This window comes from Pipistrellus hanaki (assembly GCF_964339955.1).
Source record: "Pipistrellus hanaki genome assembly, chromosome: 14".
Taxonomy (NCBI): Eukaryota; Metazoa; Chordata; class Mammalia; order Chiroptera; family Vespertilionidae; genus Pipistrellus; species Pipistrellus hanaki.
Window position 1 is genome coordinate 30,724,229 of NC_140516.1, and position 27,702 is coordinate 30,751,930.

The window sequence follows — 27,702 nt, forward strand, 5'->3', positions numbered from 1 at the left end:
TAGTCAAATCTGGGTCTGGGTCAAACTGACCCGAGGCAAGGAGAAATATCTTTGTTGTGCCACTCTGAGTCAATGTATGCTACTAACAAGGACTTCCTGTCTTTGATGTTTCTTTGGAGATTCTTTATGGGGGAGGGAGTCTCGGTGGCTGGCATGCCTATCTGGTGAACATGAGGATATGGGGAATCAGTGGAACCGTGCATAGTCCACTCCAAGGAAATGATGAGGCATTTCTGAGGATACAGAGTTAAAGAGGGGGGAGACACCTTTACATTTTTCTTAAGAGATAATCCAAGTTACTGCTAGAGTCTCTTTCCACTGAATTTGTAATTAATTACAAGCCTTGACTAAACATGGATCCCTATGATATAAAAATTCAAGGTTGCAATGAATGGAGAGCTGGCCCATCAGATTAATGTAGGCCTCCTTGACCATCCCTCCTCCCCACACCCCCCTCCTCCCCCCCCCCCCCCGCTAGTCTTTAAACCTAATATCTTGGAATTAGCTCTCAGAATATAAGTGTGAGGCTGAACTCCAGTATGATTACTCTGTGCTGCAGGCACAGGAGCTTTGGTGAGAAGAGAAGGAAGCCCAGGGGACCACTCATGTGACCATGAGTGAGGAACACAGATTTCTCTTTTTGGTTCTGATTTAGACTCATTGGGTGTACTTAGAAAAATATGCTTTTAATTGCTTTTGTTTCCAGAGAGGGTGGCATTCACAGTTACAGCACAAACTTATTTCTGTCATTGTGAAGTCTTACTTGGTGTGACACCAATGATCTTGCAGTGAGGTCTGGACATGGGGTAGAAAAAGTTAAATGATTAACTTGCCAAATTCAATTGCTAGGAAGAGATGGGAGCAATTTCAAGCAGTATAAAACAGCTATGCATTTAGAAACTATTATCAGGAGCACTAGACAGCACTGCATGATGTTCTGCAAACCACAAGTGATGTCAAAGCTGCGAGGCTGCAGGGCTGCCAGAGGCTCAAGGGATAATAGATGCTAAAATTACTGCTGAAGAAGCAGATTTGATTACAAAGAGACCCAAGAGCAGTAAAGCCCTTGGAAAGCTTCCCTCTGAGTTTTACAAGAAATAAGATAAACAGCATCTCCAACTGTAATCACAAAATATAATAAAAATGCTCTGGGCTCTCATAGGACTTGCAAGTAAATCTCCCTTGAGTCATATAAAACCATGCCATGCCTAATACACAATGATGAGGACGAAGTTACCACCAAATTGAGGTAATGTCTAGATGGCGACATGGACAGCTCTGTAAAGAATCTTTTTAAACTGATTTTAAAAGAAATGGACTTATTTAAATTGACCCCAACCTGTACGTTCCTACCTCTCAAACTTTTCCCTTTACCCTCATGTCTTGGTTATATAATCTGTTAGCTCAATACTTTTAGCCTAATTCCTCATGGTATTTGATCACCTAAAGCCTTCCTCCAACCCCCAGCATCCCAATATGAGACTTATTTCAAGAAAAAAATATCCAATGTATGCACTTTAATTAATTGGCCATTTTAAATAAAAATATTTTTTATCAGGAGCACTAATAAATAGCAGCTCAGATGATCATTCTGATGTATTTCAAGAATTTGAACCTATTCAGTCATTCAATAAATAATCATTAAATAAAATATTATGTGTATGGGTATATGAAATGAAGTGTCTTAAATTTAGAGTTATTGAGAAAACATATATATGTCAACTACAATGGCATTGATAAGTAATTATAAAGTATATAGAATATGGCATGATAATTCTGTAATTACTTTCACATCAAGAATAAAAACTAAAATTCAAACTACACAATTCTCCAAGTACTATAAGTATACTAGAGGCCCAGCCTATGAAATCGCACAGGACCTGCCTCCGCCTCACAGCTCTGACAGGTTGTTTGGTTGTGACTCTGTTAGGGTGTTACAACCACAGGCCTTTTATAATATAGGATTTGACTCCATATTCACTTTTTATATCTATCTTATTGTGAAGTCATTTTTAAGTACAAAAGAGTATTTTGGTACTGTTGTCTATTCAAAGCATTTTAAAGTATTTATAAAAGGGAAAAAATGCTTTGCTGATCTATGAAACTATGAAAATGCTTTGCTGATCTATGAAACTATAAAATTATAAAATAAATAATGGTGACTTTTAAAAACATAGAACAGTTAAACTAAAGACAGAGTTCACTGGTTTATGTTGATTGCAATTAAATAAGGGAATTAAGTTTTTTCCTTTGTGATTATTGCAAGTAGACACTTTTTTCCCCCTTAATTCCATATAAGAAACAAGAAATTCAATGACCACAACTGAAGAAACTTCTAATAATAAAAGTGTTTTAAATAGTTGATTATTGGCTTCATGTTAGGGATAAATAGAAATTTTAAAATGTAACCCATGTCATATGTCAATGATTAAAAAATATTCATATTATCCAGGCAAGTAATGTTAATATCTTTCTTAACAAGCCATAAACTTTTTTGTTGTGCAGACTAAATAAAACTTCTGGATAATAACTGTTAGAAATCCAATATCGCTTCAAAGACAAGAACTTTCAAATCCTAAATTGAGTTCAAAACTGTAGGATGTAAAGAAACAAAAATAGACAACAAATGTAAATGTCATTTATATTGTAAATCCTTCTAAGGAAGGATTATGGTATACCAATGACAGGGTTCCAATGAATGCTTATCGAATTAAATTTATGGTATGTGTCTATGTGTATTAGTGTGTTGAAAATGAAAGTTTGAGGAGAAATGTGAGTTTTTTCATTTCATTATTTTGAAACAACGGCCCTAAAGGGTATGTCAACCCCCCGAGATAATCTTCAGAGATATCATGTCCTTAGTTCAAGACTTCCCTTTTCTGTTTACTTGTAAATTGTTCTCCCTCTCTTCACCCTGATTTATGATAGCACTAAAGAACATACTCCACCTCCATGGTCTCTGTGATCAAGGGGAAGTAGTTATGAAAGTGCTTCCATCTGCCAGTCTTGGCATGTGCGCGTTAGCACTGGGATGCTATCTTGAACTTTATGAACTTGAAAAGCACATTTTCTTACAAATAATGAGTAGGGTTTTACAGAATTTACTAACAGACACATCCTTGGAACATGCTGAGCAAAACTAATTGCAGATAAACTAGAGTCTATCTTGGTTAAAATAAATACTTCCAAATATTTCCAAATATCAGCATTTTGAAACTTCAGAGCAATTTTGGCTTTCCAATTATGGGCGGGATATAAATAATCTGTGTAGGGACAAATCCTTTTCACTATAAAGTAAAGAGAATGACCTCATTAAAAGATCTATGCCTCAGTAAATTCCTACTCATTTCCAAGTGAATTGCTCAAAATTTCCTTAGAGCTCATTAGACTATCAGTACTTGACTCAGCAAAACTGTAGGATGTAAAGGTGCTTTCAAACTATCAGAGAAAGCAGTCCACTGGGATTATTTTTAAGAGAAAAAAGGCAAATACCTCACAATTCCTACACAGAGTATCCCATTAGGAATGGTTACAATAATGTTCAATATGATTATCAATTTTAGATGAGTTATAAGCAAGTTTCATTAAAAACGTAATTTTTAATGAAACATCAATGATGAAAGAGAAAGATGAAACCAATTACTGGGTATATAGTAATGTAACAAATAATCATAAACATAGTGGCTTAAAATAACACAGATGTAGTATCTACAGTTATGGAGGTGAGAAGTACAAAGTAGGTCTATGGGGGTAAAATCTGGGTGTCTGTGGGCTGTTTTCCTTCTGGAGGCAGTAGAGGAAAATCTGCTCATTGCCTTTCCCAGTTTCTAAAGGCTGCCCACATTCCTGGTTTGCAGCCCCTTTTCATTTTCAAAGCCAGCAATTGCATCCCTCTGAACTTTGCTCTTATCATCACATCTCATCTGCAAATGGGAGAAAAGTCCTACACAAGTTTCTGCTATATTTCATTTGGTGGTTTTATATTTCATTTATGTGCTAATAGAACTGCTTCATAGAAATAAAAATCATTTATGTTTGTAAAACTTCAGAAGTCATTATTCATCTATGCATAAAAAAGATAGTGATTTTTTTTTTCTTTAATGAGAGTTCAGTAGAAAAGCAGGATAACCATGAAAAGTTTTCCTCTGTGTTAACTGATTTTCCTCCTCTTCAATATAATGTAGGTAGATAGCAGATTATAAGATAGTTGAGGCTAAAAAGAGTGCACATTGAAGAAGTCTTACTTTCATAATATAATCAAGTATACAGGGGATTTTGTCATTCAATTAATAACTCATTCATTCAAAAATATTAATTGGGACAGTGTAAGATGGTAGAAATAGAAAAGACTAAAAGAACTCAAGTTTAATGGATGAAAGAGACAAAGTAAACATTATTTAAGAAAACACAACTATTAAATCTTGGCTTGAATATGAACCTTTCTCTTTCTTTCCTTCTCCCACCCCCAAATCTAATGTGTTCAGATAAGTGCAAGCTTGTTAACCAAGGTGGTTTGTAAACAACAATAAAATATTTCTCTCTCATTCACCCACATTAACATTTTATAAACACACTTTCTGACAACTTTAACCTATGAACTCATGTTCAAATAACTCACATTTCAAACAGCAATTAAACACATCTTACAGACAAACCTGCCTTTTAAGAGAATCCTTTTAGGTTGGTTTTTAAATTGAGAAGGGATCTTAGAGATCTAGATTTCCATTCCCTCATTGTACAGAGCTGGAAAATAAAGTCCAGCTATACTTGCATATGCCCAAGGTAACCATTTAGAACAGTGGTTCTCAATCTTTTTAATGCCGCAACCTTTTAATACAGTTCCTCATGTTGTGGTGACCCCCAACCATAAAATTGTTTTCATTGCTACTTCACAACTGTAATTTTGCTACTGTTATGAATCGTAATATAAATATCTGTGTTTTCCAATTGTCTTAGGCCACCCTGAGAACCACTGCTCTAGAGCCTAAGACCATCGGAAAATATAGGTATTTACATTACAGTTCATTAACAGTAGCAAAATTACAGTTATGAAGCAGCAACGGAAATAATTTTATGGTTGGGGATCACCACAACATGAGGAACTATATTAAAGGGTAGAGGCATTAAAAAGATTGAGAACCACTGATTTAGAAGCCAATAATGAGAATTCTATATAGAATTATAACTATTCTAATTTAATTTAATAGTTTGTTCAGTTTTTCCATAGAAAGTAGACACCCAAAGTTCCTTTTTTTCTCAAATCAGAAATTCTTGTTACATTGGCAGCGGCTGAGCAATTGAGTCACATGGGTCAGCTGTCCATCTTCTTTTTTAAATATATATATATTTTTATTTTAGAGAGAGGATGGGAGAGGAAAGAAGAGTGATAGGGAGATAGAAACATCAATGATGAAAGAGAAACATTGACTGGCTGCTTCCTTCACACCATCCTGGGTTAGGCATGTGCCCTGGCCAGTATTGAACTGTGACCTTCTGGTCTGTAAGTTGATAGTCAACCACTGAGCCACACTGGCTGGGCCATATTCTTTTTTTTTTTTTTTTTTTTTTTTTTTAAATATATATCTTATTGATTTTGTACAGAGAGGAAGGGAGAGAGAGAGAGAGCTAGAAACATCGATGAGAGAGAGTCATCGATCAGCTGCCTCTTGCACACCCCCTACTGGGGATCTGCCCGCAACCAAGGTACATGCCCTTGACCGGAATCGAACCTGGGACCCCTCAGTCCCCAAGCTGACGCTCTATCCATTCAGCCAAACCGGTCCCGGCCATATTCTTAATTGTATCACCTCTTTATGCCTGATGTCTTCAAGCACCAAGAAGTACAAAATAAAGACACAGAAATAGTATACTGAAGCAAGCACAGATTTTCAAAGTTTACCACTCATGATTAAAGAAAAGTCAAAATATCAACAAACCTTTTATTAAAAATAAAAGTGATAAACTTTTATCAAAATTTCTAAAATACTTCCAAAAGTCCAAAGAAAGAAAGCACTCACCACACCCCCATTAAAAACAATTCTTCTTTGAGTTGATACAGAAAAATAAACTGCTGCAAATGGCAAGACCTGAGAACTATTTGGGGAACTTTGGCTATCCATAGACTGAAATCACATTTATTTATAAAAGTGCAGATCTCTATATCTTTGCTTGTTAATGACTCCATCAGACATCCCAATTAGAGTATTTGAGTTTGTGCTCAAGTGAAAACTTTTACTATTTGTGATAATAATACATACTCATTTTAAAAAAAGAAAAAGAAATAGCACCGAGAATTAAAAGACATCGGTGAATGTGTGAAATTAAAAAAAATGACAGACTTTGGAGTCAGTTTGTTCATTCTTTTAGTAGGTAGTTTCACAGAAAGTAATTTTTATCTCCCTGGTCTTCCCCTATATAGTAGGGATAATACAATACGTGGTTGTTTTAAGGATTGTTGACAAGGCAGGTAAAATACCGAGACTATAAAAGATGCTCATAAACTGAAGCTATTGCTATTTACTCTAGTTCCAAATTCCTAACTAGCCATGTGTTTGAAGAATGTATAGCAGCAAGCCAATGATAGGGAACTAAACCTTAGCAATTAGTACCAGCCATGTAACAAATACAAATTAAATAGCAGCAACAGCAGCTTCCTTCATTGACCACTGATCATATGCCAGCAGTTTACTAGGTGTTTTAATAAATTATCTTATTTAACCTCATCACATACCATGATGAGATAGGAATCATCACCCCCGTTGTGCAGAAGAGTAATCAGAGAGTCAGAGAGGTTACATAAAGTGCTCAAGGTCACAGAGCTAACAAGCAGTGGAGCCCCAACTAGCATGAAGGGCAGAAGACATAACCAGAAGTTACCCTAAAGCCTAATTGTATAAAAACAATGAATTTCAGAAGCAACTAGAAGAGAAGTGCAACAGACAGATCTTCCCACTATGATCTCCTTAAGAACTGGGAGCAGGGCTCGTTAACCTATGTGAACTCAGAATCTGGGGGCAACACCTAGATTACACTAAGGGCTCAGTAGATGTATAGGTGGTAGTATAAGTAATTAAAATGCAATTGGCAAGGCAGGCAATGAGGAATCACATTCTCTCAAAGCGGTCTTTGTGATGACAGTACATACAAAAGATAGGACAGTAGTGAGAATGTTCATGTGTAAAGACAATAGTCACAGGTTAAAAATATCTTTATACATCTTCTCGGTGATGATGACTACCGCATTCATAGAGCTTTTCCACGTTATATTATAATATAAAGACTTCAGTCACTGTCAGTGGCATTGCCTTAAAATGAGAAGAACAATCAACATGATCACACACACACACACACACACACACACACACACACTCACACACACGTATTTTGGGGATGGCTAAAATTCACTTGGCAATATGTGCTCTATGGGGGAAAAAGTCTACATGAGAGAAAATTCCCTATGAAAGTTGTAAAAATGAATCAAAAGCTTGATCTCCTTTATTCAAATCATATTTATAATTTAAAGACTTGGCAAAATAAATTCACAATTATGTTAGATATGTGCAACTGCATTTATGCAAGTGAAACCTCATTAATTTGATAGCTTGTTGGTTTTGTTATTTTGTGTGTGTGTCTGTGTGTGTGTGTGTGTGTGTGTGTGTGTGTGTGTGTGAGTGGAGTGGGGCTATTAAGAAAACAAAGAGAATTTGGTGTATCAGAATTTTCAAAGTAAACAGCACGTTAGCCAAACCAAAATTCCCCACAGCAACAACATACATACAGCCACATCCAATGGCTGAACTGTGTTTCTGCTTTCCTTAAGCAACAGAGTTCATTCTGACCATTTATCTACCAAGAAGTATGCCAGGAAACTGCCTATTCGTTTTCTACATTCTGTTTGGTAAACAAAACATGATACCTAGCCATGTAAAAGAAAAATATAATCCCGGGATGCATCTCCAATGATTGCAAAGAAATGCTCTAAACTGTCTGAGGCCCTGGCACTGGTTTTCAGAACAGCATCTAAACACTGCCCCATGCTGTTCGCCTGTGCGACCTGCAGCCTGTGGGCACCAGGCCGGACTCAGCAGGATGAGTCACAGGTGGATTTATGAAGCTATTAGCTCTTTAACAGCAACTGGTCTTGTAAAAGAGAAGCACGTACCCATCTTGAGAATTCGAAATTCTTGAGAATTAATAATTTCTCATTCGGATTCTGCAAAGCACCCAATAGAGGTCATGGCAAAGCAGTCTCTATGAGCCTGAACTCAACCAGGAAGGCTTCTGATGAAATGTATTTATTACTGTGTTTGCATTTTTTTATTTTACAGATTTCCTAACACGCTCTCTTTTGTCAGCTAATTCTATGCGGTGCCACATAGGAACCATGATCTTTAAATATATGAGTCTGGGTATATCTTAAGATATTCTAAAGTAGTGTAACATCCAGATGCCTATAATGTACTTCGGGGGGGGGGGGGGGGTGTCGTGTTATATTCGGTTTTGTCCTTCCTGTACTCATTAAGAGCGGAGATGCTGAGAAAAGGTTTGTTGAGTTACTAAATGAATGAATGAATGAGTAGACACAGTTCAGAATTTTGGAAATTTTTAGAGAATGACCACTACTGCTTGGATATTGCTCCAGATATTCTATGGCTCACACTTTCACTACCTTCAGGTCTCTGCTGCTCAAAACATTTTGTCACAGACCTGCTCACACTATGTACAAAATTACTTCCATTCCTTTTTATTCCCCCTATCTTGCTTCCTTTTCTTTATCAACACTTTCTATCATTTCACATAGATATTTCCTTATTTCTCCTCCTCCCACTGGAAAAGGAGCTCTTTGGAGCTTTTATTGTTCGGTTCACTGCTGTATTCAGGGTGCCCAGAACAATTCTGAGCACATGGTAGATATTCAATACAGATGTGTGTGTGTGTGTGTGTGTGTGTGTGTAATATATATATATATATATATATATATATATATATATATATATATATTTAAACATCTAAATAAAAGATTAATGTTACCATTTTTAAAAATGAAACTGGATTTTAATTTCTCTTCTTGGAATAAAATGTTATGCATTCATATGCGATGGCAAGTAAAATTATAAGATGCAAAAAAAAAAAATCTAACAATTCACAGAAATGGAAAGGAAATTGCTTTGGGTATAGTGATTTTGAGAGGGCTAATTCATGGAAGAAATTTTAGGAGACTTCTACACTGTTAATCATAGAATATTTTGTGCTAGTTACTTAAATACTCTTTTTAGAGTCCCTCATTCTTTTCTAGAAGCAAATATTCAAGCTAGAATGAGAAAATTTCAGATTCTGGAAACGGTATGTCAGAAGAATGATGACTGATCAGAAAGTCTGGTCAGCATATAGCCATGTCTCAATCATCTGATGCAATAGAATAAGAAACTTCTCAAATGAGGCACATTTGTGAAAAAAGAAACAAATTTAGAAAAAAGCTTGTCCAATGCAGAATGGTGGTATTCCTTAATCCCTCCCTTCCTCTCTTTTAATCTTAATATTTAAAGTCCCCTACTTTAGGAGGGAAGGGGGGCTGAATGAAAGATGGCAAAGGAGTTCGCCAAAGAACATATATGCATAATCAATGGACACAAACAACAGTGTGGTGATGGCCAGAGGGAAGAGGGCATGGGAGCTGGATGGGGGTGGGCAAAAGGTAGGAAAATGAGGACATCTGTAATAGTGTGAACAGTAAAAATAAAGTTTTAAAAAAATCCTCTACTTTAACATTAGAATTTAATTGTGGTAATGCTTTTTCTTATTTGTGTTTGGCACATTTCATTTGAATCTTCAGAGACTTGTGCCAGAGAACAAAAATTCTTAGTTCTCAAATCTCTTCTCCCTTTAAAGTGTCTTTGCCAGCTCAGATGGGAAGAAGCTAAATTGAATTCAGTTGGTGACTCAGTTGGTGATAATGACGCAATTCAATAAATTATAGTTCTCTGTTCTTTCATCTCACCCCACCTCTAGCTCTGACATTTCTTTTTAAAGCCTTTGGTATCAAAGAACTCTGAAAAATAAAATTGTAAGTTCTGAAAGCAGCATTAAGAAAGGACCTTCTGTTTTAGGTGCAACCTGGAAGTCTAGTGTCAAACATATATCTATTGGCAGCAATGTTATGTGTACAAGAACAAAAAAAGTCAAAATAGCTGATGTATTTACATTAAGTATGGGGAGATCGGACACATTTGTGCTGGCTATGGTACCAAAAGGTACACTGCCCATGCCCAGCTGGCGTGGCTCAGTGGTTGAGCGTCTACCTATGAACCAGGTCATGGTTCGATTCCCAGTCAGGACACCTGCTTGGGTTGCGGGCTCAATCTCCAGTGTGGGGCATGGGGGAGGCAATCAGTGATTCTCTTTCATCATTGATGTTTCTATCTCTCTCCCACTCTCCCTTCCTCTCTGAAATCTATAATAAAGATATACATATATTTTTAAAAAGTACACTGCCCCAGTTACTAGAACTTGGAGAAGATCTGGGTTCCAGATCTGTCACTCAAGAGCTATGTGACCTCAGCAAGTTAATTTAATGTCTCTGCTTCTCACTTTCCTCTTCTATGAAACAGGGATGAAATACTTCTTGTAAGGTGGTTGAGAAGAATAAATGATGCAATGAAGGTAAGGCGCTTACTATGTATTCCCAAAATGTTCTTTGATGCTGGTTCTCATCATCATCACTGTCCTGCCTGGACCCAGAGTGGGTAGTAAGCATAGGTAACAGTAGTGCCAGGTCACTCTAAACTCCAAGATGTGTAGGAGTCTTCTCCATTTCCACTGATGCCTGCATTTCTGGAGGGTGGTAGAGAGGCAAACACTAGCTTGGGTGGTTTCTCGGGCACTTAGAGGAAGAATGGAAGATTAAGCAGAACCAACTCTCAGCTCATAAGCTTGCAGTCAGCCCAACAAAGCAGCTAATATCTGAAGAAGTTTAAAAAGTGAATTATTTCCCCTCCAATGGCGATGGTCTTTTGGAAAAAGCAATGAAGCATATTACTTGATGAAGAGAAGACTTTTGTTTCCTGAGTTTTTAATAAAAATTTTCAGCAAATGTCAAGGAAAAATGAAGAATTTGAAGTTATTTTAGTAAAAAGAATTGGTTCTCGTTTTTCCATCATTGATGATGGGAGATTCTGGAAGTTGGAGAAAGGAGGTTGAAAGTGCTTATTATGAACAATATGCTATCATTATATCCTGTAATATGCAATAAGTTATAAGATTATGCATTTTGTGCTATAGCTTACTAAAGTTCTAAGTGTCTAAGGATAGTGCATATGTTAAGATTAAAAACCTTTTAACAATGTTCCCTCTCCCAAGTCCTGCAAATGTTTTCTTTCTCCCAATCCAATCAGGTAGAGTTATTTACCATCTCAATGTATCCAGCCAGGTTTAAAGGTAGATTCAGTATTTCTGATGAACTAGGAACTCTGATCTTTGCTCAACAGATGTTCACATTCAAGCTCAACAGTCTGCCCACATTTCCAACTTTATTTCTCCAAGTTCCCCACCATAAAACCTTTATCCCCAGTCCATAATCAGTCCCCACAATATAAAACAAGCATTTCTATTCCTAATTTTTTGCTAGGATCCTTTTTTCTCTTCCTTTTCTTCTGCCTGTCCTTCAAGACGTATTTCAGATTGTGTCATTCATTCATTCATTCATTCATTCATTCAGTAAATAGAGACCAAAGGCCTACCATACATGAGGCACTCATAAAGGAATCCTGAGAAAACAGGGACAGGTAAGTCAGGGCTAGTTCCTGTCTTCGTGTTCTTTATTTTTAAATCCTACCATAAAATACACACCTTACATAGTGAATTAAGTCATTCATTAAGATTGTGATACTTGATAAAGTTGGCAAATAGAAGAAAATGTTAAAAAGTGGGAGAAAAACAAAATAAAATAAATACTAGACATCAATGGAAAGGTTGAAAAAAGATAGTAGTTTTGCAATAGCTAGGTTGAATTCCCCTATCAAAAGAAACAGACTTTCCATGTTGGTTTTAGAAACTCAGCTGGGTGGTATTTTCTGGAAACATCTAAGTAAACATAAGATAACAAAAGGGACATTATTCATAATATCCACAAATATCATAAAAGATTTCATAATAAGGCTAATAAGAAATATGTAAGATCTTAAGATTAAAAGCTACAAGATTTTACTGAAGGACATAAAAATACCTAAATAAATGAGGAACTATTTGATTTCCTTGGATGCAAGGTTCACTATTGTAAACACATTAAATCTCCCTAAATTAATAATTTAAATGTAATTCAAATCAATATTTCAATGGGAATTTTTAATGAAACATCATTATAGAACACATAGAAAGAAATAAAATAGATTTTTAAAGAAAACTTAAAACAAAAGCCATCAAGAGGGCCCTATTCTATAGCAAAATAGCCTCCCCTGAGGAAAGGATCTTGGGGAAGAAAATCTGTTTCAGCTTCGCACTGTCAAGCAATACTTGATAACACTGGAAACCTAAAATATCTAACTCACTGCTTTAATACTTCAAGGTAGACCTGAAGAATAAAGCACTATGTAGTTAAAATCATGAAAACACATGAACATTCAATGGCATTGGAAAGATATTCCTAAAATATAAAGTTTGAAAACAGAAAACAAATTTTATTTCTACCTTTAAAAATCTCTAGAAATGTGTATTTACTGGGTTAATATTTATTAAGCTAGAATTATGACTATATTCTATTTTACTTTTACTTTCAAAATTTTCATCAATAAACTATTAATTATAAAATACAATTGAAATGGAAAAAATACATAATATTAGAAGAAAAATGATACTGAACAATTTTATATAAATTAGCTAATTATAATGGGCCAACATTTGTTTCCCTGTTATAACATGGAGTTTTGTGAATTATATTACAGTGATAGTTTTATATATATTTGATATTTCAGTCATCTTCATAGTCCTCTCTAGTAAAAATTCAGACAGGAACTGCAATATATAGCGATATCCACTAGAGGGCAATATATAGCTTTGTAAATGAATGTCTCTTCATAGAAACTGAAAATGCTTAATACTCAAGAGATTTAATGTTCTCCACAAACACAGAAAAAAGAGATGAGCTCATTCCTCATACGGAGGTCATGATTGAAACTTACAAAGAGAAAGCATATGATTTTAACCTCTTTGCTTTAGGCACACAGGTATTGTGTCAGAATTGTTAAGACATTCTGTTAAAGGGTTACTGGCAGATTGGGTTATTTCATAACAAGGAAGTAAACACAGAATGATTTGCATGGGGTCCAATTCTAATTGAGATAATACAGCACCCCAAAAACCCTTCCCATCAATCAAATGTACCAAGTCAGTCATTCTTAAATTTCTCATCATAAAAAGTCTACATATTCCATCTTATTCGTCCACTAAAAAAGAAAAGAGGAAAAAATGTATTTCTTTTTAGCATGATACATTTTTTCAGATGTTGACAGCATTATCCTTTTTAATAGTAAGACTAAATTATCCTCATTTTTAAAGTTATGACTATTCAAAAAATATAAAGAATCTAAAAATCATCTTTAAGCAATAACCAATGTAAACATGTCTCTGTCAAACTACTTTTGGCTGATTAAAAAATATAGATGCATCTTTTTTATTTTTAAGTTAAATTTTTTGAAATATTTCATATTAATAAATATATTATCATATTAATGATCACTAGTGTTCAATCATCACAGGTAAATATTTACAAAATGTATACAGACAGTATTCTGAGACAACATACTTTAAACTGAATGTCTGCCCTTCCGGACAACAGTGTTCTTCACAAAATTGAGAGAAATAGCTCCATTTAAAGATGACTAATGATTAGAGAAGGACCTATGTAGAGAAATGGAGAAAGACAACAAAACATAACAGAACCTAACAAATGAACTGATGAGAGATATATATTAGAAAAATTTTGCCACAAAGCAGAATAGTAAAACAAACACTCAGGCAATGACCTCTTTGGAGCAGTATCTCAAACAAGGGAACAAAAAGAACACTTTTGAAAACTACATGGGTAACATGGAGAGAAGGCTAGAAAAAGGAAGTTAAAAAATAATGCAAAGACCAAAGTTGAAAATAAGTTGAGACAAAATAGCAGATATGGGAGGGAGATACTTTATATTTTTTAAGATATTCTGAGATCATAATAAATGGGCCAGAAATAATTTCTCAAGTCTTAGAAGAAAACTTAGCTGACAATAAAGGGAAAGCTGGATTTTCAAGTAAAAAATGGAATAGCATGCCCCTGCAAAAGTGACACGAAACTATTATATATCTTTATGAAATTACTAGACTCAAAGATGAACAAATAAAGGTGCCTCCAAAATGAAGTATCTCTGAAAGGCTAAAAGTAAAAAAGGATGTAGCAGATATATTATGAATCAAATAAAATCATATCAAAAATCATAAAGCAAAAATTGCTCCCCAAACCCCAGAAAGAAATAAAGAAATATAATATGAGTAGGAGGATTAAGTTATCTCTCAGCCCAATACAGTTCAAGTACTCAAAATATATATGTATAAATATATATATATTATATATATATATATATATATATATATATATGATCTAAATAAAATTATTTTTGGAAGGCCCTTAAACATATCTCAGATATTATGTTTTTTATGTCACTAATACAAATATTGATGAATATTTTCAAAATGCAATGTTGAAGGATCTCTCTTCAGATACAAGACTACGTAGCTTTTAAAAATTGGAATATGTAGCCCTGGTCAGTGTGGCTCAGTTGATAGGAGTGTTGTCCTGTACACCAAAAGGTTGTGGGTTCGACTCCTGGTCAGGGCACATAAATAGGTTTCCGGTTCAGCCCCAGGTTGGGGCCAGTGGGAGAGGCAACTGATCAATGTTTCTCTCACATTGATCTCTCTCTCTTTCTTCACCTCTCTCTTTTAAAAAATCAATAAAAATGTCCTCGATGAGATTTTTTTTTAATTGGAATACATAATTTACAACACAACTGAATACACTGACCAATAACTGTTTTAATAAGATGTTACAGTACGTTATTTAATAGTCTTGAAATCAATCCAGTTATTACAGACTCCATGGCAGTAAATCATCCTACTTTAAAGTGACTTTGGCAATAGACTTGAAGTAGACTCACGACAGAGATCTTTGAAATCCGTGTTCTAATTTGCCTATGGCTACATAATAAATATTTCAATCCCTTCTATATTATTACCTCACACTGTACTAGATAAGAAGCTGTATTGTTACTGGGTGGTGGAACTGATATTTAAGGAACAGCAAATTACTTTCAAGATGTCATCAACAGCAATTTTCTTCCTCGGAGAACAATTTCTATGACAGTTCTAAATCTCTGATCTATAAATTATATTTAATACCAGTTTTCTTTCTCATAGTGGCATCAAAGGCCATTCCTCAATCAACTTCAACGTCAGTTTCAGTCATGCAACAAGTCAAAAGCTCCAGGCACATCAATATCCACAGCCATTCCCACATGACCAACGACCTTGCCCACCAGCGCCAAGCTCTGCCTTATTTTAACTCGTGGCTTCAAGGCAAGATGGAGTGTCCTCCCAATGCTCTGAAGTAGGAGTGTCGAACTCAATCAGAGAAGGGGCCAAAATCTAAAATCCAGCCTAAATCGCGGGCCGAATGGTTTACTGAACAGTCATAAACTGACAATGTCATAAACTGACAGCGGAGTGCAGTGATGACAGCGCGGTGCGGGCCACATTGCAAGGCCTGGCGGGCTGGATTTGGCCCGCGGGCCTTGTGTTTGACACATGTGCAAGGGTCAGGCTCAATTGGACAAAATGGAAGAAGGAACGTGAGTGAAACCTGACAGAGGTGGAGGCAAAGCGAACCACGGCGGAGCATTCCTTAAGAACCTAGGCGACGGGGAAATAAATCTACGGAGACAGAAAGCAGATGGCAGCTCGTTTAGGGTTAGAGGCAGGGATGGGGATGGAGGGACACCGGTGATAGCTTTAGGATATGGGGCTTCTTTTTGGGGGGAGATTAAAATGGTCCCAAATTGAGGATGGATGGGAATAGTTGCATATATTGGTGAATATATTAAATAGCATTGAAATGAACATTTGAAAAATGAATGAATGTATGGTATGTGAATTATATCTTAAGGCTGGTTTTTTTGTTTTTGTTTTAAGAAGAAAAAAAAAAGGGAGGGGGGAAGAAGCTAGTTGTAAAAGGTGAGCCAACAAATCCCAAGCAGGGAGGAACACGAGGCTCTTCTTCCAGAGCAATCCGAGGTGAGGTTCGCCAGGGATTCTCATCATCAATGTTCGTGTCGGAAAAACCTCCTTTTCTCAGGGGCTCACCAAGAGGTTGCTCTTCTTGCAGGCTACCCTACTGAGCATCCAGCAAAATGATTTACTTCTCAGAGGCAGGAGCAATAAGAAAAGCATTCAACTCGTAACTGATTAAGGAAAAAATTCCGTTATGTGTTTTAGTCTGACCAAGACTAAGACAGTGAACCAGGCCGTTGTATCCGTTTATAAAACATGCCAATCGGTAGGATCCATACTATACCCTTTGCTAAGAGAGTGACGCTGAATTCTTGCTCTTTCAAAAACAACATAAAAATAAAAATCCCGTCCCCTGAAGTAGGCGGCACGGGCTGAGACTCACAGTTCACGATGTCCCCTTTCAGCAGCAGGATCTGAGGCACCGGCATCGTGAGCACGACGATGTCAAACTGCTCAGGGGAGCCCGTTTCCTTGGAGACTTCCCACTTGTTGTTTCTCAGGTTGATCTGGGTCACGCACTGTCTGAAACGGATATTGGCACCTGTTCCAAGAGCAAAACCATGTTCACGTCAGCAGAATTTTCCACAGGAATAAATGGGGGAAGAAGGGCTGCCAATTAGATCCATTCGGGCGAATAAAATGGTGCCGTTTGCCCTCTCCAGCCCCTGGGGTCGCTTTTCTTTACCTTCTTTATCATTTAGGGGGAATTCCTCTCCATCTGTCACACTTGGACCTGCCCATCAATGTCTGCTCTGAGCGTGTGGGGGATGGGAAATACTATTACAATTAATGAGGATAGTAACCATAGCTATTTTTTTTTATTAAGCATCTACAGTATGTCAAGACTATGCCAAGCACTTAGTATACATGCCAATTAATTTCACAGATAAGGAAACAGATTCAGAAATGGCATGCCGTAATTTAGAGCTGCATCCCTCTGACGTTGAGCTCATTATCATTGTAGAGCAAGTATATATTTTAGTAAAGGTGTTAATTCTTCTTTCTGATAAGAGCAAGAAAGAGCACCACTCCCTATTAGAGGAATGATTGTTCTCTATTAGACCTAAAATAGGTCTCTGTAAGAGAAATCCAAGTACTCATCAATGGATCGATTATCTTCATTAAGAAGAATTAAGAGAAATACAATCTAGAATATCCTCTCATTGCATGTTCCTTCTTTGCAATTGTCACAAAGGTATTTTAATACTTATAAGAGTAATTATTTGATTAATGTTTTCTTCCCTTTTAGTCAGTAATTAAGTCTGTTTTGTTTCAATATATAGCATTTAGTACTTGGCACATACTAGTGTTTAATCAATACTTATTTAAGATGGTGATTTTCTTTGTAAAAATATATATTCTTATTGATTTCAGAGAGGAAGGGAGAAGGAAAAAAGAGAGAGAAACATCAATGATGAGAGAGAATTATTGATCGGCTGCCTCCTGCATGCCCCCTACTGGAAATCAAACCGGTAACCCGGGCATGTGCCTGTGACCAGAACTGAACCTGGGATCCTTCAGTCCACAAGCCAATGCTCTGTCCACTGAGTCAAACTGGCTAAAACTAAGATTGTGATTTTCAACCTTTTTCATCTCATGCACTAACTACTGAAATTCTGTAGCACACCAGTCAAAAATACTTTTACCGATCTGAAAAAGAAAAATTACAGGTATAATTTTGATTTATTCACATAAGATGGCTATTGTTGTGTTGGCTGTTGTCATTTCTTTATTTGACAAACTAAATGGTCAGGAATTGCATGTTTAAAAAAAAAAATCTTGTGGCACGCTGGCTGAAAATCACTGGTTTAAGAGAATGAATTATGAATCAGAAACTGAAAGATAAAATATAATTAAATCTGTCTCTTTGGTACACTAGCATTCACTTCACATTCCAGTTTTCAGAAATTTAGATTTAAAAACAAATTCACTTTTTTTCAGCCTCAGGAATAGAAAGGAAAGATCTGAAAAGTGAAATGAGAATAAAAGCACACTGAAAGGAAAAGCTCATGTTACCAGGAAAGAAATATCCTGCTTAGGTCCAATGTTGACCATGAAACTTTCTTTTTTTGTAGCTTTTCCAACTCAAAGTGATCCTTTTCATCTAAGACATCCTGCTTTTACCACTCATTCAAAATTTCTGTTTGCTCTAGGTATGTCTTATCTACCCAGAACCTTCTAGGCTTCTCCATGTCAGGTCTCCAGACCTCATATACCTTTGCATCTTTCACTGTCCCTTAAATAATGTTGCAATGTAGAAAAAAAAAAAAAAAAAAAAAAAAAAAAACTCAAAATTTTAAAGCAAATGCAAATTAGCACCATTCTGTTCAAAGATTGGAGCAAGGGCTTATAAACAGAACTTCAGCTGGTCTGGAGGTTTCTCTGAGGCCCTGCTTAGGAAGGCACAAAAGCCTTCAACTCAACAACCATCATCTCCTTTTCTCCAACCTGAGCAGCTCCATTTCAATCCATTCTATTTATTTAGGATGGCTCATCCCCAACTTGCCTTGCTCTGGTCTTGGTCCTGCCTGACCTCAGTGAAGTCAATGGATTTTTTATTTTATTCAGTTGTGTCTTCACATAATATTCCCTTTGACAGGAGTATACTATGTTATTGGTGCTGGTGAATATATGTGTGTGTAAGGGAACTGAAGTCCACTGACCTAGAAATTCTGCATATCCAGCCTTGCACCTGTAATCCCAATGGCCCCAAAGTGTTCTGCACTTGGGAACTTGTTAGAAATATACATTCTCAGGCCCCAACCCAGACCAATTAAGTCAGAATCTCTGGGATCAGGCCCAACAGTCTATATTAAACATCTCCTCCCTCCCCCCCCACACACCCAGGCTTACTAAAGTGTGCGAACCCTTGGCGTAGATGACAGACCCAAATCCAACACCGCAACTGGCAAAATCACCCCAAAAGGAGTATCTATCTCAAGAGGTAGAGGGTGATAGTATAACCATTCTTACAAACCAGAAGGTTCTCCTTTCCTACTACTAGGAGTGAAGTTTCTGGGAAAGTAGCTTTTCCTTATGAAAGCAATTACTAACTTTCCAAAGGACCAGATATTAAAATCTGTGGGCTCTGGAAACTCTCATTTTAAAACAGTTTTGAAAATTACACAAAATCTCTCGAGAGTTACTTCTGAGCTTAGTAAATCTGACCATGTCTGTCTCTGTGTAATATTCCTCGATGGCTTCCCACTGCACATAAGATAAAGTATAAAATGTTTAGCATTGTTTACAAAGCCCCTTATGATTTGGCCCCCTGTCCTAGTCTTGAACTTCATCTCTTATCACTTGCTCCCTCATTCACTACTCTCGAGTCATCATTACCTTTTAGTTCCTCAAATGCACCAACTTGCTCCGATATTAAACAGTTTCAACTCATGTGTCCACTGTGTGCCATTATCACCATCAGCTCTTGGCCTAGTTCACTCTTGCTTACCTTTGGGGTACCCATGAAGACATTAGATCCTCAGTGACACCTTCTCAGACATGTCTCTCCCCCTCACTCCTCTGAAACTCACAGTAGATTAGGCCTTCTTATTATACACTCCCTCATAACGCTCTCACTCCTTCTTAGCACTTATTATGTGCCTTTGTGTGTGTACGTAATTAATTTAGTGTCTTTCTTCTCTACCTCACTCTACATTAACAAAGGCAGGAACCATGTCTCTTATTTACCACTGTTTACTCAGCACATAATATTTAATAAATTTTTTAAAAATATGCAGGTAGCAATAAACATATCAGAATATTAAGAAGGTTTAAACATTGTGTAAAAGCAAATGTGTGTGTTATGTATTTATTTAATATAATCCCCTGCCTTCCTCTTATTAAAGAGAAAATCTAAATTCATTTTCCTACAATAATTTCCTACAAATAGGGAACAGAAGTTCAGAACTGATCAGATGACACCTGAAGAGATGTGAACAATGTCTAACTAAATGTACTGCTTGAGAAAAAGAATAGATAGATAGATAGATAGATAGGTAGATAGATAGATTTACTATAAACATAGACCAAACATGGTATAGAATGGCTTATGTAAAAAAATCCCATGTGTATTTTTAAAAAGAATAAATATAAACATGCATGAATAGAAAATAGAGACAGCCAGGTAGAGTGATAGCTGTATAAATATTTCTCTGGAAGCACGCCTTGGAAACTATTAGTGGTGACTTTAGCAGAGGAAAGCTAGCTATTGAGTGGTGAATAAGAGAACATCTACTTTATAACTTTCTTTGAAGTATTAATATCTGATAACGTGTGCTTAATTTTAAAGGAAGACAGAGAAAATCCTAATCCCACCTGATTCTTTCAAGTAATGCTTAATAATTGAAGAAACTCCTTGAGGTGCCACAAAGTTAGAGTCTCCTGCTTTCATCACCGAGCCTTCAATAGGGTAGGTCAGAGGCTTCAAAATGCCATGAGCTAGCAGTTCGTCATAAAAACTGAAACAAATCAACATATAATACATAATGGCATTCTATAATCAGCTCTATCAGACCGTATTCTCTTGCAAGAATTCTTAGAGATTATAACACTAAGTAATAATCAGATGTTGTCCTGTGGTCAACTCAACATGTTTTGTGTTAATAACATTTGCAGTTCAAGTGAAGAATGAAAATGTCTTGAGAAGCCATAAACCTTTTGCTGACATTAAGCAAAGGCCTATTTTCCTGTCCATTTCAGAACTCATGTCAGTAAAGACAAACAGAAAGGCATTCTGTACAACGGTTTCAAATTGGTTACGATTAACTTCCATCCCATCGAGCTTGTCTTCCCCCTCAACACCAACATAGTAATTCATATTCACCAGCCCTTGCTGTGTTCCACGGAACATCTCCTCTGATCTTCACAAGGACCCTGGGAGGCATGTAGGAACAGCTTTCCCATTTTACTTAGGTTAACCTTTTACTGCTAATATCATGAAAATGATAATAGCATAATAATGTGACTATACTCCAAGGAGCAAAGTGTAACACTGTCAGAAACGGTTGGCTTGTGTTTTCAGGTCACACAGCCGATCCCACCCCCGGAGGAGCTCACCTTTGGTGCTTTTGGGCATATTGCGGGGTGCGCGTGATGTACTGGGCGCCCAGGTCCACGGTGCTCTGCGGGTCGTAAGGGCTGCTGGTGGTGGCCATTCTTCCCCCTGGAATTCACCCACAGAAAGAACCTTAGAAGGAACCTTGCAATGCCCCCCCCCCCCAACTGCCTTAAAATGAACCCAGGAAAGCTATGCACCCCAATACCCCGCATGGATTCCATGACAGCTGGTGTAGATGACATTTTTTCTAAATTTTTTTTTTTTTCAGTTGAAGGTTTTGCATTCCAATATTGGCAGCAAGTAGATAAGACACAATTTGGTCACTGATTGGGATTTTTTTTTATTTTTAAAAAAATATATAGTTTATTGATTTTTCACAGAGAGGAAGAGAGAGAGGGATAGAGAGTTAGAAACATCAATGAGAGAGAGACATCCATCAGCTGCCTCCTGCACACCCCCTACTGGGGATGTGCCCTACATGCCCTTGACCTGAATCTAACCCGGGACCTTTCAGTCCGCAGGCCTATGCTCTATCCGCTGAGCCAAACCGGTTTCGGCTGGGATATTTTTTTAAAGGACACCGTGAGGTGAATATAGTTACTAACGTGAATGAATGAATGAATGAATGAATGAATGAATGAATGACAGGAATGAATGAAACGTGAGAATGAATCCATCGAGGTCAGCTTTCCCTCTTTCAGGCAGGGCTCGGGAGAACAGGATCCTGAACACTGGATCTCCCTAGAGTCTCTGTCCGCGGGCCCCCTGGGATCCTCAGACCTGCCCGGGTCCCCCCAGCCCCCCGTGGGCGTTTGTGTATTAACGACTGCGGCGGCCCAGGGGTTCGGGCCCGGCCCCGCCCGGGAGCCCGGCCTCGCCGCCGCCCACCAGGCCCGGGGCGGCCCCCTCGCCCGGCGGCGGCCGTTCCCGGCAGCGGAAGTCTCCGATCACGTGTCCCGGCGCAGGCCCGCCCCGCCGGGGCCCGGGGAGGCCCGTTTTCTTCGGGCTTTTCCCCGGTGGAGGGGCCCGCGCCACCCCCGAGGCCGGCGTCTGGGCGGCGTCGTTCCCCGCGTCCCGGCCGTGAGACGACCCACCTGAGTAGCCCGCCTTGTCCCACACGGACAGGTGGACGGGGCGGGCCGCCTCCCTGCGCAGCAGCGCCGCGCACAGGCTCCCGGTCAGCCCGGCGCCCACGATCAGCACCCGCGCCATGGCCGAGTCTCCGCGGCGCGTCCCCGCAGTCCCGCAGCCGGCCACCAGGGGGCGGAGCGGCGCTCGGTGCGTCCCCGCAGTACCGCCGCCGGCCACCAGGGGGCGGAGCGGCGCCCGGCCCGCGTGGCGGGCTGGCCCCGGAGGGAGCTGCCCACGTGGGCGCTGCTGGGCGCCTAAAGCCTGCAGGTGACCTTGGGTGGATGAGCTGCAGAATCCGATTAATAAAACTCATGAGATCATTGTATTTGCTTCCTTGGCTGTGTCTGCCAAGCCTGTGACCTCCTCAGAACAGACAGTGTCTCATATAAGGCAGTCAGAAATTGTTTGATGGTGGGAGGAAGGAATAGGAAGAAGAAATCAAAAGAGACACATATCAGTTCTGTTTCTAATGTTTCTTTATTTCCAATACTTTTTTGTATAGACCCTCCGCTTCTCCGCCACCAGAGCCCAGTGGTATATATTATATTCCTCTACCTTCTCATCTCCTATAGTGATCCAGTTGGTCATTGGTTATCTCTGTATTAAAAATGGCTGGGTTTGGGGCAAGATCATCCATTGGTTATCCCTGTATTGAAAATGGCTGGGACGGTCAGATGGTATGTCTGGGGACGATTGGGGTAGGGAACATAAAGATACGATTATTTCCTTAAGATAAAGTTGAATAAAATGAAATCTGTTTAAATGCATTTCATTCGTTTGATTTTTCATTTGTTTAAATAGCATTCATTTTGCAATTGCGTTTTATGTGCCTGGTTTTCCCTGTTCTCAAGTACATGAATCTACATGGCAAGTACATGTGGAGTATTTTGACGTCTCCAGGGGACACCGTTAGGTTCAGTGGAGCCTTATTCATTTCAGCAAACCAAGAAGAAAAAGTTGAGGTCCTTTCTATATGGACAACAACTTCTGTTTATCTGTTTGACTCAGTATCATTGCTTTGTGAGACTTTCTGGAGAAATAATTTTTGAATTTTAAAGAATAGTGATTTGATTTTATTCTTTCAAAAATACTGGGCAATTTCTGGTGATCACAAAGTGTTAGAGTAACCGAAAGAGTAGTGCATTAAACATAAAATCCTATGATCAGGACATTTTTAATATATAAAAACCAGAATTGGTTGGGAACAAAGGAATTAATAGATATCTTCCTAAATGTGAGCTCCAACGTTATTTATCATTCCATTGTTCCCAGCAGACTATTTCAGAAATGAAATTTTCCAGTTCTTTAGAATTCTGCCAATTAACCTTCTGATTATCCCACTGCATATAGCATCCCTTGGTTTCCCTCAATGTTTCTCTGGATATGTGAAGCGTCTAATCTTCTGATTTCCTCCAAAGCACAGAATTTCCAGTCAAGTTGTTAACCAACTGATTCAAGATCTGTAGACTCTTGAACCCCAACTGCCTCCTCTGCTAAACATTTCACTTAACTTCTGTGGTTTTGAAAATCTGAGCCAGCACTTTTGATATTATGACATTAAGTCATAATAAGAAGCAAATTTATAAGCAGAGTTTGGAGATTGATCTCTAATTATTATTATTATTTGTCTTGGTGAGTGAACTATTTACAACTGCTAGGTTTATATCAGGATGGAATTATATCTGAGGCTTAGTATTTTACTCTCAAAAAATTCTTGACAAAGATGACTTCAATGGAACAAAGGTCTGGAGTCCTCTGTCCTCTATTTCTGCTCCCAATCAGGAAAACAATTATTTTTTAAGAGTAAAGTTTGGAATGACTAAATATTGTTCTGCTTGAAGCTATAAAATATTCATGTTTGCTTTTGCTAGTAGTCAAGTTCAAGTACTAATTTCATTTTGATTATAAAATACATGGTCTGTGCGTATTAAGTCGATGAAACTATTTTTTTTCTTTTGAGATTTATGACTGTTAGCTGAATTGTGTCTCCCCTCCACCAAATTCATATGTTGAAGTCCTTACCTCAGAGTGGGACTTCAGTTAAATGAAGTCATTAGGGTGGCCCCTACTCCAATATGAAGGGAAGACAATGTGATGACTCCGGAAGGAGACAATTGTCTGCAGGCCCAAGAAAGAGGCTTCAGGAAAATATCAACCATGCCGACACCTCGAACATCTAGCCTCCTGAACTGTGAGAAAATACATTTCTATAGTTTAAGCCACCAGTCTGTGATACTTTGTAATGGTAATCTTAGTAAACTAATACGGTGACCCTCTCTGCTCCAGAGAACCCCAGTAGCCCAGAAGGTGAGCTATGTCCATAAGCTGAAGCTTTGCTCTTACCTGGAGCTTATGGAGATGGGCATGTCTTGAGCCAGTGACTATACCTGAGCTGGTTTTCTAATTTGTAAATTGAAGATGATACTGGCTATCTCACAGGTTGGCTCTAAAGATTACACGTTACAATTCAAGTAAAAATGCATCTAACATACAAATGTTATTTAAAACTACTGGAATCTTAATATTTTTAGTCTGTTGGACCCACTCTGGGCCTCAGATGACTTAGCCAAAGATAAGATACCTTTGTTTCTCAGGCTTCTGTCATATAGTAGACTAGAGGCCTGGTGCATGAAATGCGTGCACAGTGGGGTGTTTCCCTCAGCCCAGCCTGCACCCATTCCAATCTGGGACCCCTCGAGGAATGTCCGACTGCCCGTTTAGGCCCAATCCTACTGGGAGCGGGCCTAAACGGGCAGTCGGACATCCCTCTCACAATCTAAGACTGCTTGCTCCCAACTGCTCACCTGCCTGCCTTCCTGATTGCCCCTAACTGCTTCTGTCTGCTAGCCTGATCACCCCCTAACCACTCCCCTGCCAGCCTAATTGATGCCTAACTGCTCTCCTGCCAGCCTGATTGCCCCTATCTGTCCTCCCCTGTTGGCCTGGTCACCACTAACTGGCCTCCACTGCAGGCCTGGATCCCCCCCAACTGCCCTTCCCTGCAGGTTTAGTCGCCCCCAACTTCCCTTTTCTGCCAGCCTGGTCACCCCCAACTCCCCTCCCTTGCAGACCTGGTTCCTCTCAACTGCCCTCCCCTGCTGGCCATCTTGTGGCAGCCATCTAGTGTCCACATGAGGGCATCCATCTTTGACCACATGGGGGCAGCCATCTTGTGTTTTGGATTGATAGTCAATTTGCATATTACTCTTTTATTAGATGGATTGTCTTCTTAAATCTTTGTTGCAGCTGTGTAAGCATGAGTTGGGGGTCATGATAGAAACGTGGTTTTAGAAACAAATGCAATTTGGGGGGACTTCCCTTTCACACAATTTACTCCTGTAACTCATCTGGACATATCATGCTTATTCATAATTAACATCATTTCCAAAGACTGTGTAAGGTTTGAGTAAGTGGAATAGGATATTGACTAGGGTAGCAGATTCTGTTTACAAATTCTTAGAACATCCACAAGTTTGCCGAAACCGGTTTGGCTCAGTGGTAGAGCATCGGTCTGCGGACTGAAGGGTCCCGGGTTCGATTCCGGTCAAGGGCATGTACTGTACCTTGGTTGCGGGCATATCACCGGTAGGGGGTGTGTAAGAGGCAGCTGGTCGATGTTTCTCTCTCATCGATGTTTCTAGCTCTCTATCTCTCTCTCTTCCTCTCTGTAAAATATCAATAAAATATATTTTTTTAAAAAAAAGAACATCCACAAGTTTTCTCCCCAAAATAGTTCTTCATAATTTTATCCTTAAACCTCTATCTCTTAGCCAAAACCTTCTCACTCCACTTGCCTCCATTGTGGTAGAGACTCATAAATTTGCCTTACCCAGGTGTTGGTGATAAGAGAAGGGGGGCAGAGTCATAATTTAATAGGATTAGGGTTGGAACAGGTTGAATCTGAGATCAACATCCTTATCTCTAGACCTGCAGGATCAATTCAGGACCCACAGGCCAGATCCGGACTGGTCTTTGTCCAGAAATTCTAAAACACACCTATCTTTGTTTCTTCAAAAGAGTCAACAGAGCAGGTCTGATTTCAATAATGCATTTTATTGTTTTCTTAAAGATTAGGGAAAAAAATATTGTTTCTCCCCTAATCTTAGTCTGTGTGTAGGTCACCAAACTTGCCAGGTATGGTAGGACTACTGTTATGGCTTTTTATATTTTACTAACATATATGCAAGTGGTCTTTTTTCTAGAAGCTATGAAAGCCAACTCACTTTTACTACTACTGCTGATATTAATAAAATACACATTCTCTCCTAGTAAAGCATGGTTTCACAAAAACCTAGTGTTGCTTTTAAGTATGATTATTTGTGAAAACTCTTTCCTTCCTTTGTATTCACTTACCCTACTCCTGCAGAGTGACAGTGACAGACAGATAGGAAAAGGCCACTCTCTATTCCTAAGGATGCAGCAACTTACGCTACCAAATCCATAACCTCATTCACCTTCTGTATCTGCCTCCTGCAATCAATTTGGTTTTTATCTGGGGACATGGAGCATTTTGGGATATTTACTGTAAATTGTCGATACAATAAAAAAAAATCTTACTGCTAGATACAAAGTTCTGGGTTTTACTGACAGTGAAACTTTTTTTTTCCCCTTAGTGGTGTCTTCCTTATTCTTTCACTGTATTCCTTAAGTTTTACTAGAGAAGGAGTTACTCACCTTGGAAATGCACAGACCTAAATACATGCACATTTCCATAGGCCCCAGGTAATAAACATCTGTCCTTTATCAATGTCATTGCCAACTATTCAGAGTGATAAGGGCCACTCTACATTTCTAAGAGGAGTTGTAATGACAATGGAATCACTGGCAAGTGATAAAGAAACTTTGGAATTTTATGAAGACCATCAAATGGAGTCATTTCATAAACCCCAGGAAACGTCTCATGTGTTTGTGAAATGATGCAGGAAATAAGCTAATTCATTTAACATCTAACTACTAAGCACCTGCTGAGTGAAAAGGCCTGAACTGTATTTTATAGTGATAGAGATGTGTTCTAATGAAGTTCATCTTCTTGAAAAAATAGGTCATGCTTTAAAGTCATTAAGAAGCAATATAAAGAAGCAGAGATATATAAGCCAAAATAAGTTTTATCGTCACTGAAATACAATAGGAGATCGTAAGAAAAATAAAGAAATGAATTGGGGCTGGGGATTTTAGGAACACTCTATTCCCTAGAACAA

General features: G+C 38.3%; 2 protein-coding genes across 3 annotated transcripts in view; one reads left to right on the forward strand and one right to left on the reverse strand.

The window, feature by feature from the left end:
* The window catches only part of RNLS (renalase, FAD dependent amine oxidase), a 218,512-nt gene extending 195,894 nt beyond the window's left edge, over nucleotides 1–22,618 (reverse strand). For both annotated transcript variants that reach the window (XM_084904351.1, XM_084904350.1), the window contains exons 1-4: nucleotides 22,468–22,618; nucleotides 21,373–21,478; nucleotides 20,632–20,774; nucleotides 16,697–16,855 (exon numbers count right to left, since the gene is read on the reverse strand). In XM_084904351.1, coding sequence (XP_084760477.1) covers nucleotides 16,697–16,855; nucleotides 20,632–20,774; nucleotides 21,373–21,478; nucleotides 22,468–22,585 — 526 coding nt within the window. In that variant the 5' untranslated portion in view covers nucleotides 22,586–22,618. The remainder of the gene's footprint in view (nucleotides 1–16,696; nucleotides 16,856–20,631; nucleotides 20,775–21,372; nucleotides 21,479–22,467) is intronic.
* The window catches only part of LIPK (lipase family member K), a 253,310-nt gene that overhangs the window by 175,713 nt on the left and 49,895 nt on the right, over nucleotides 1–27,702 (forward strand). The window lies entirely within an intron of this gene.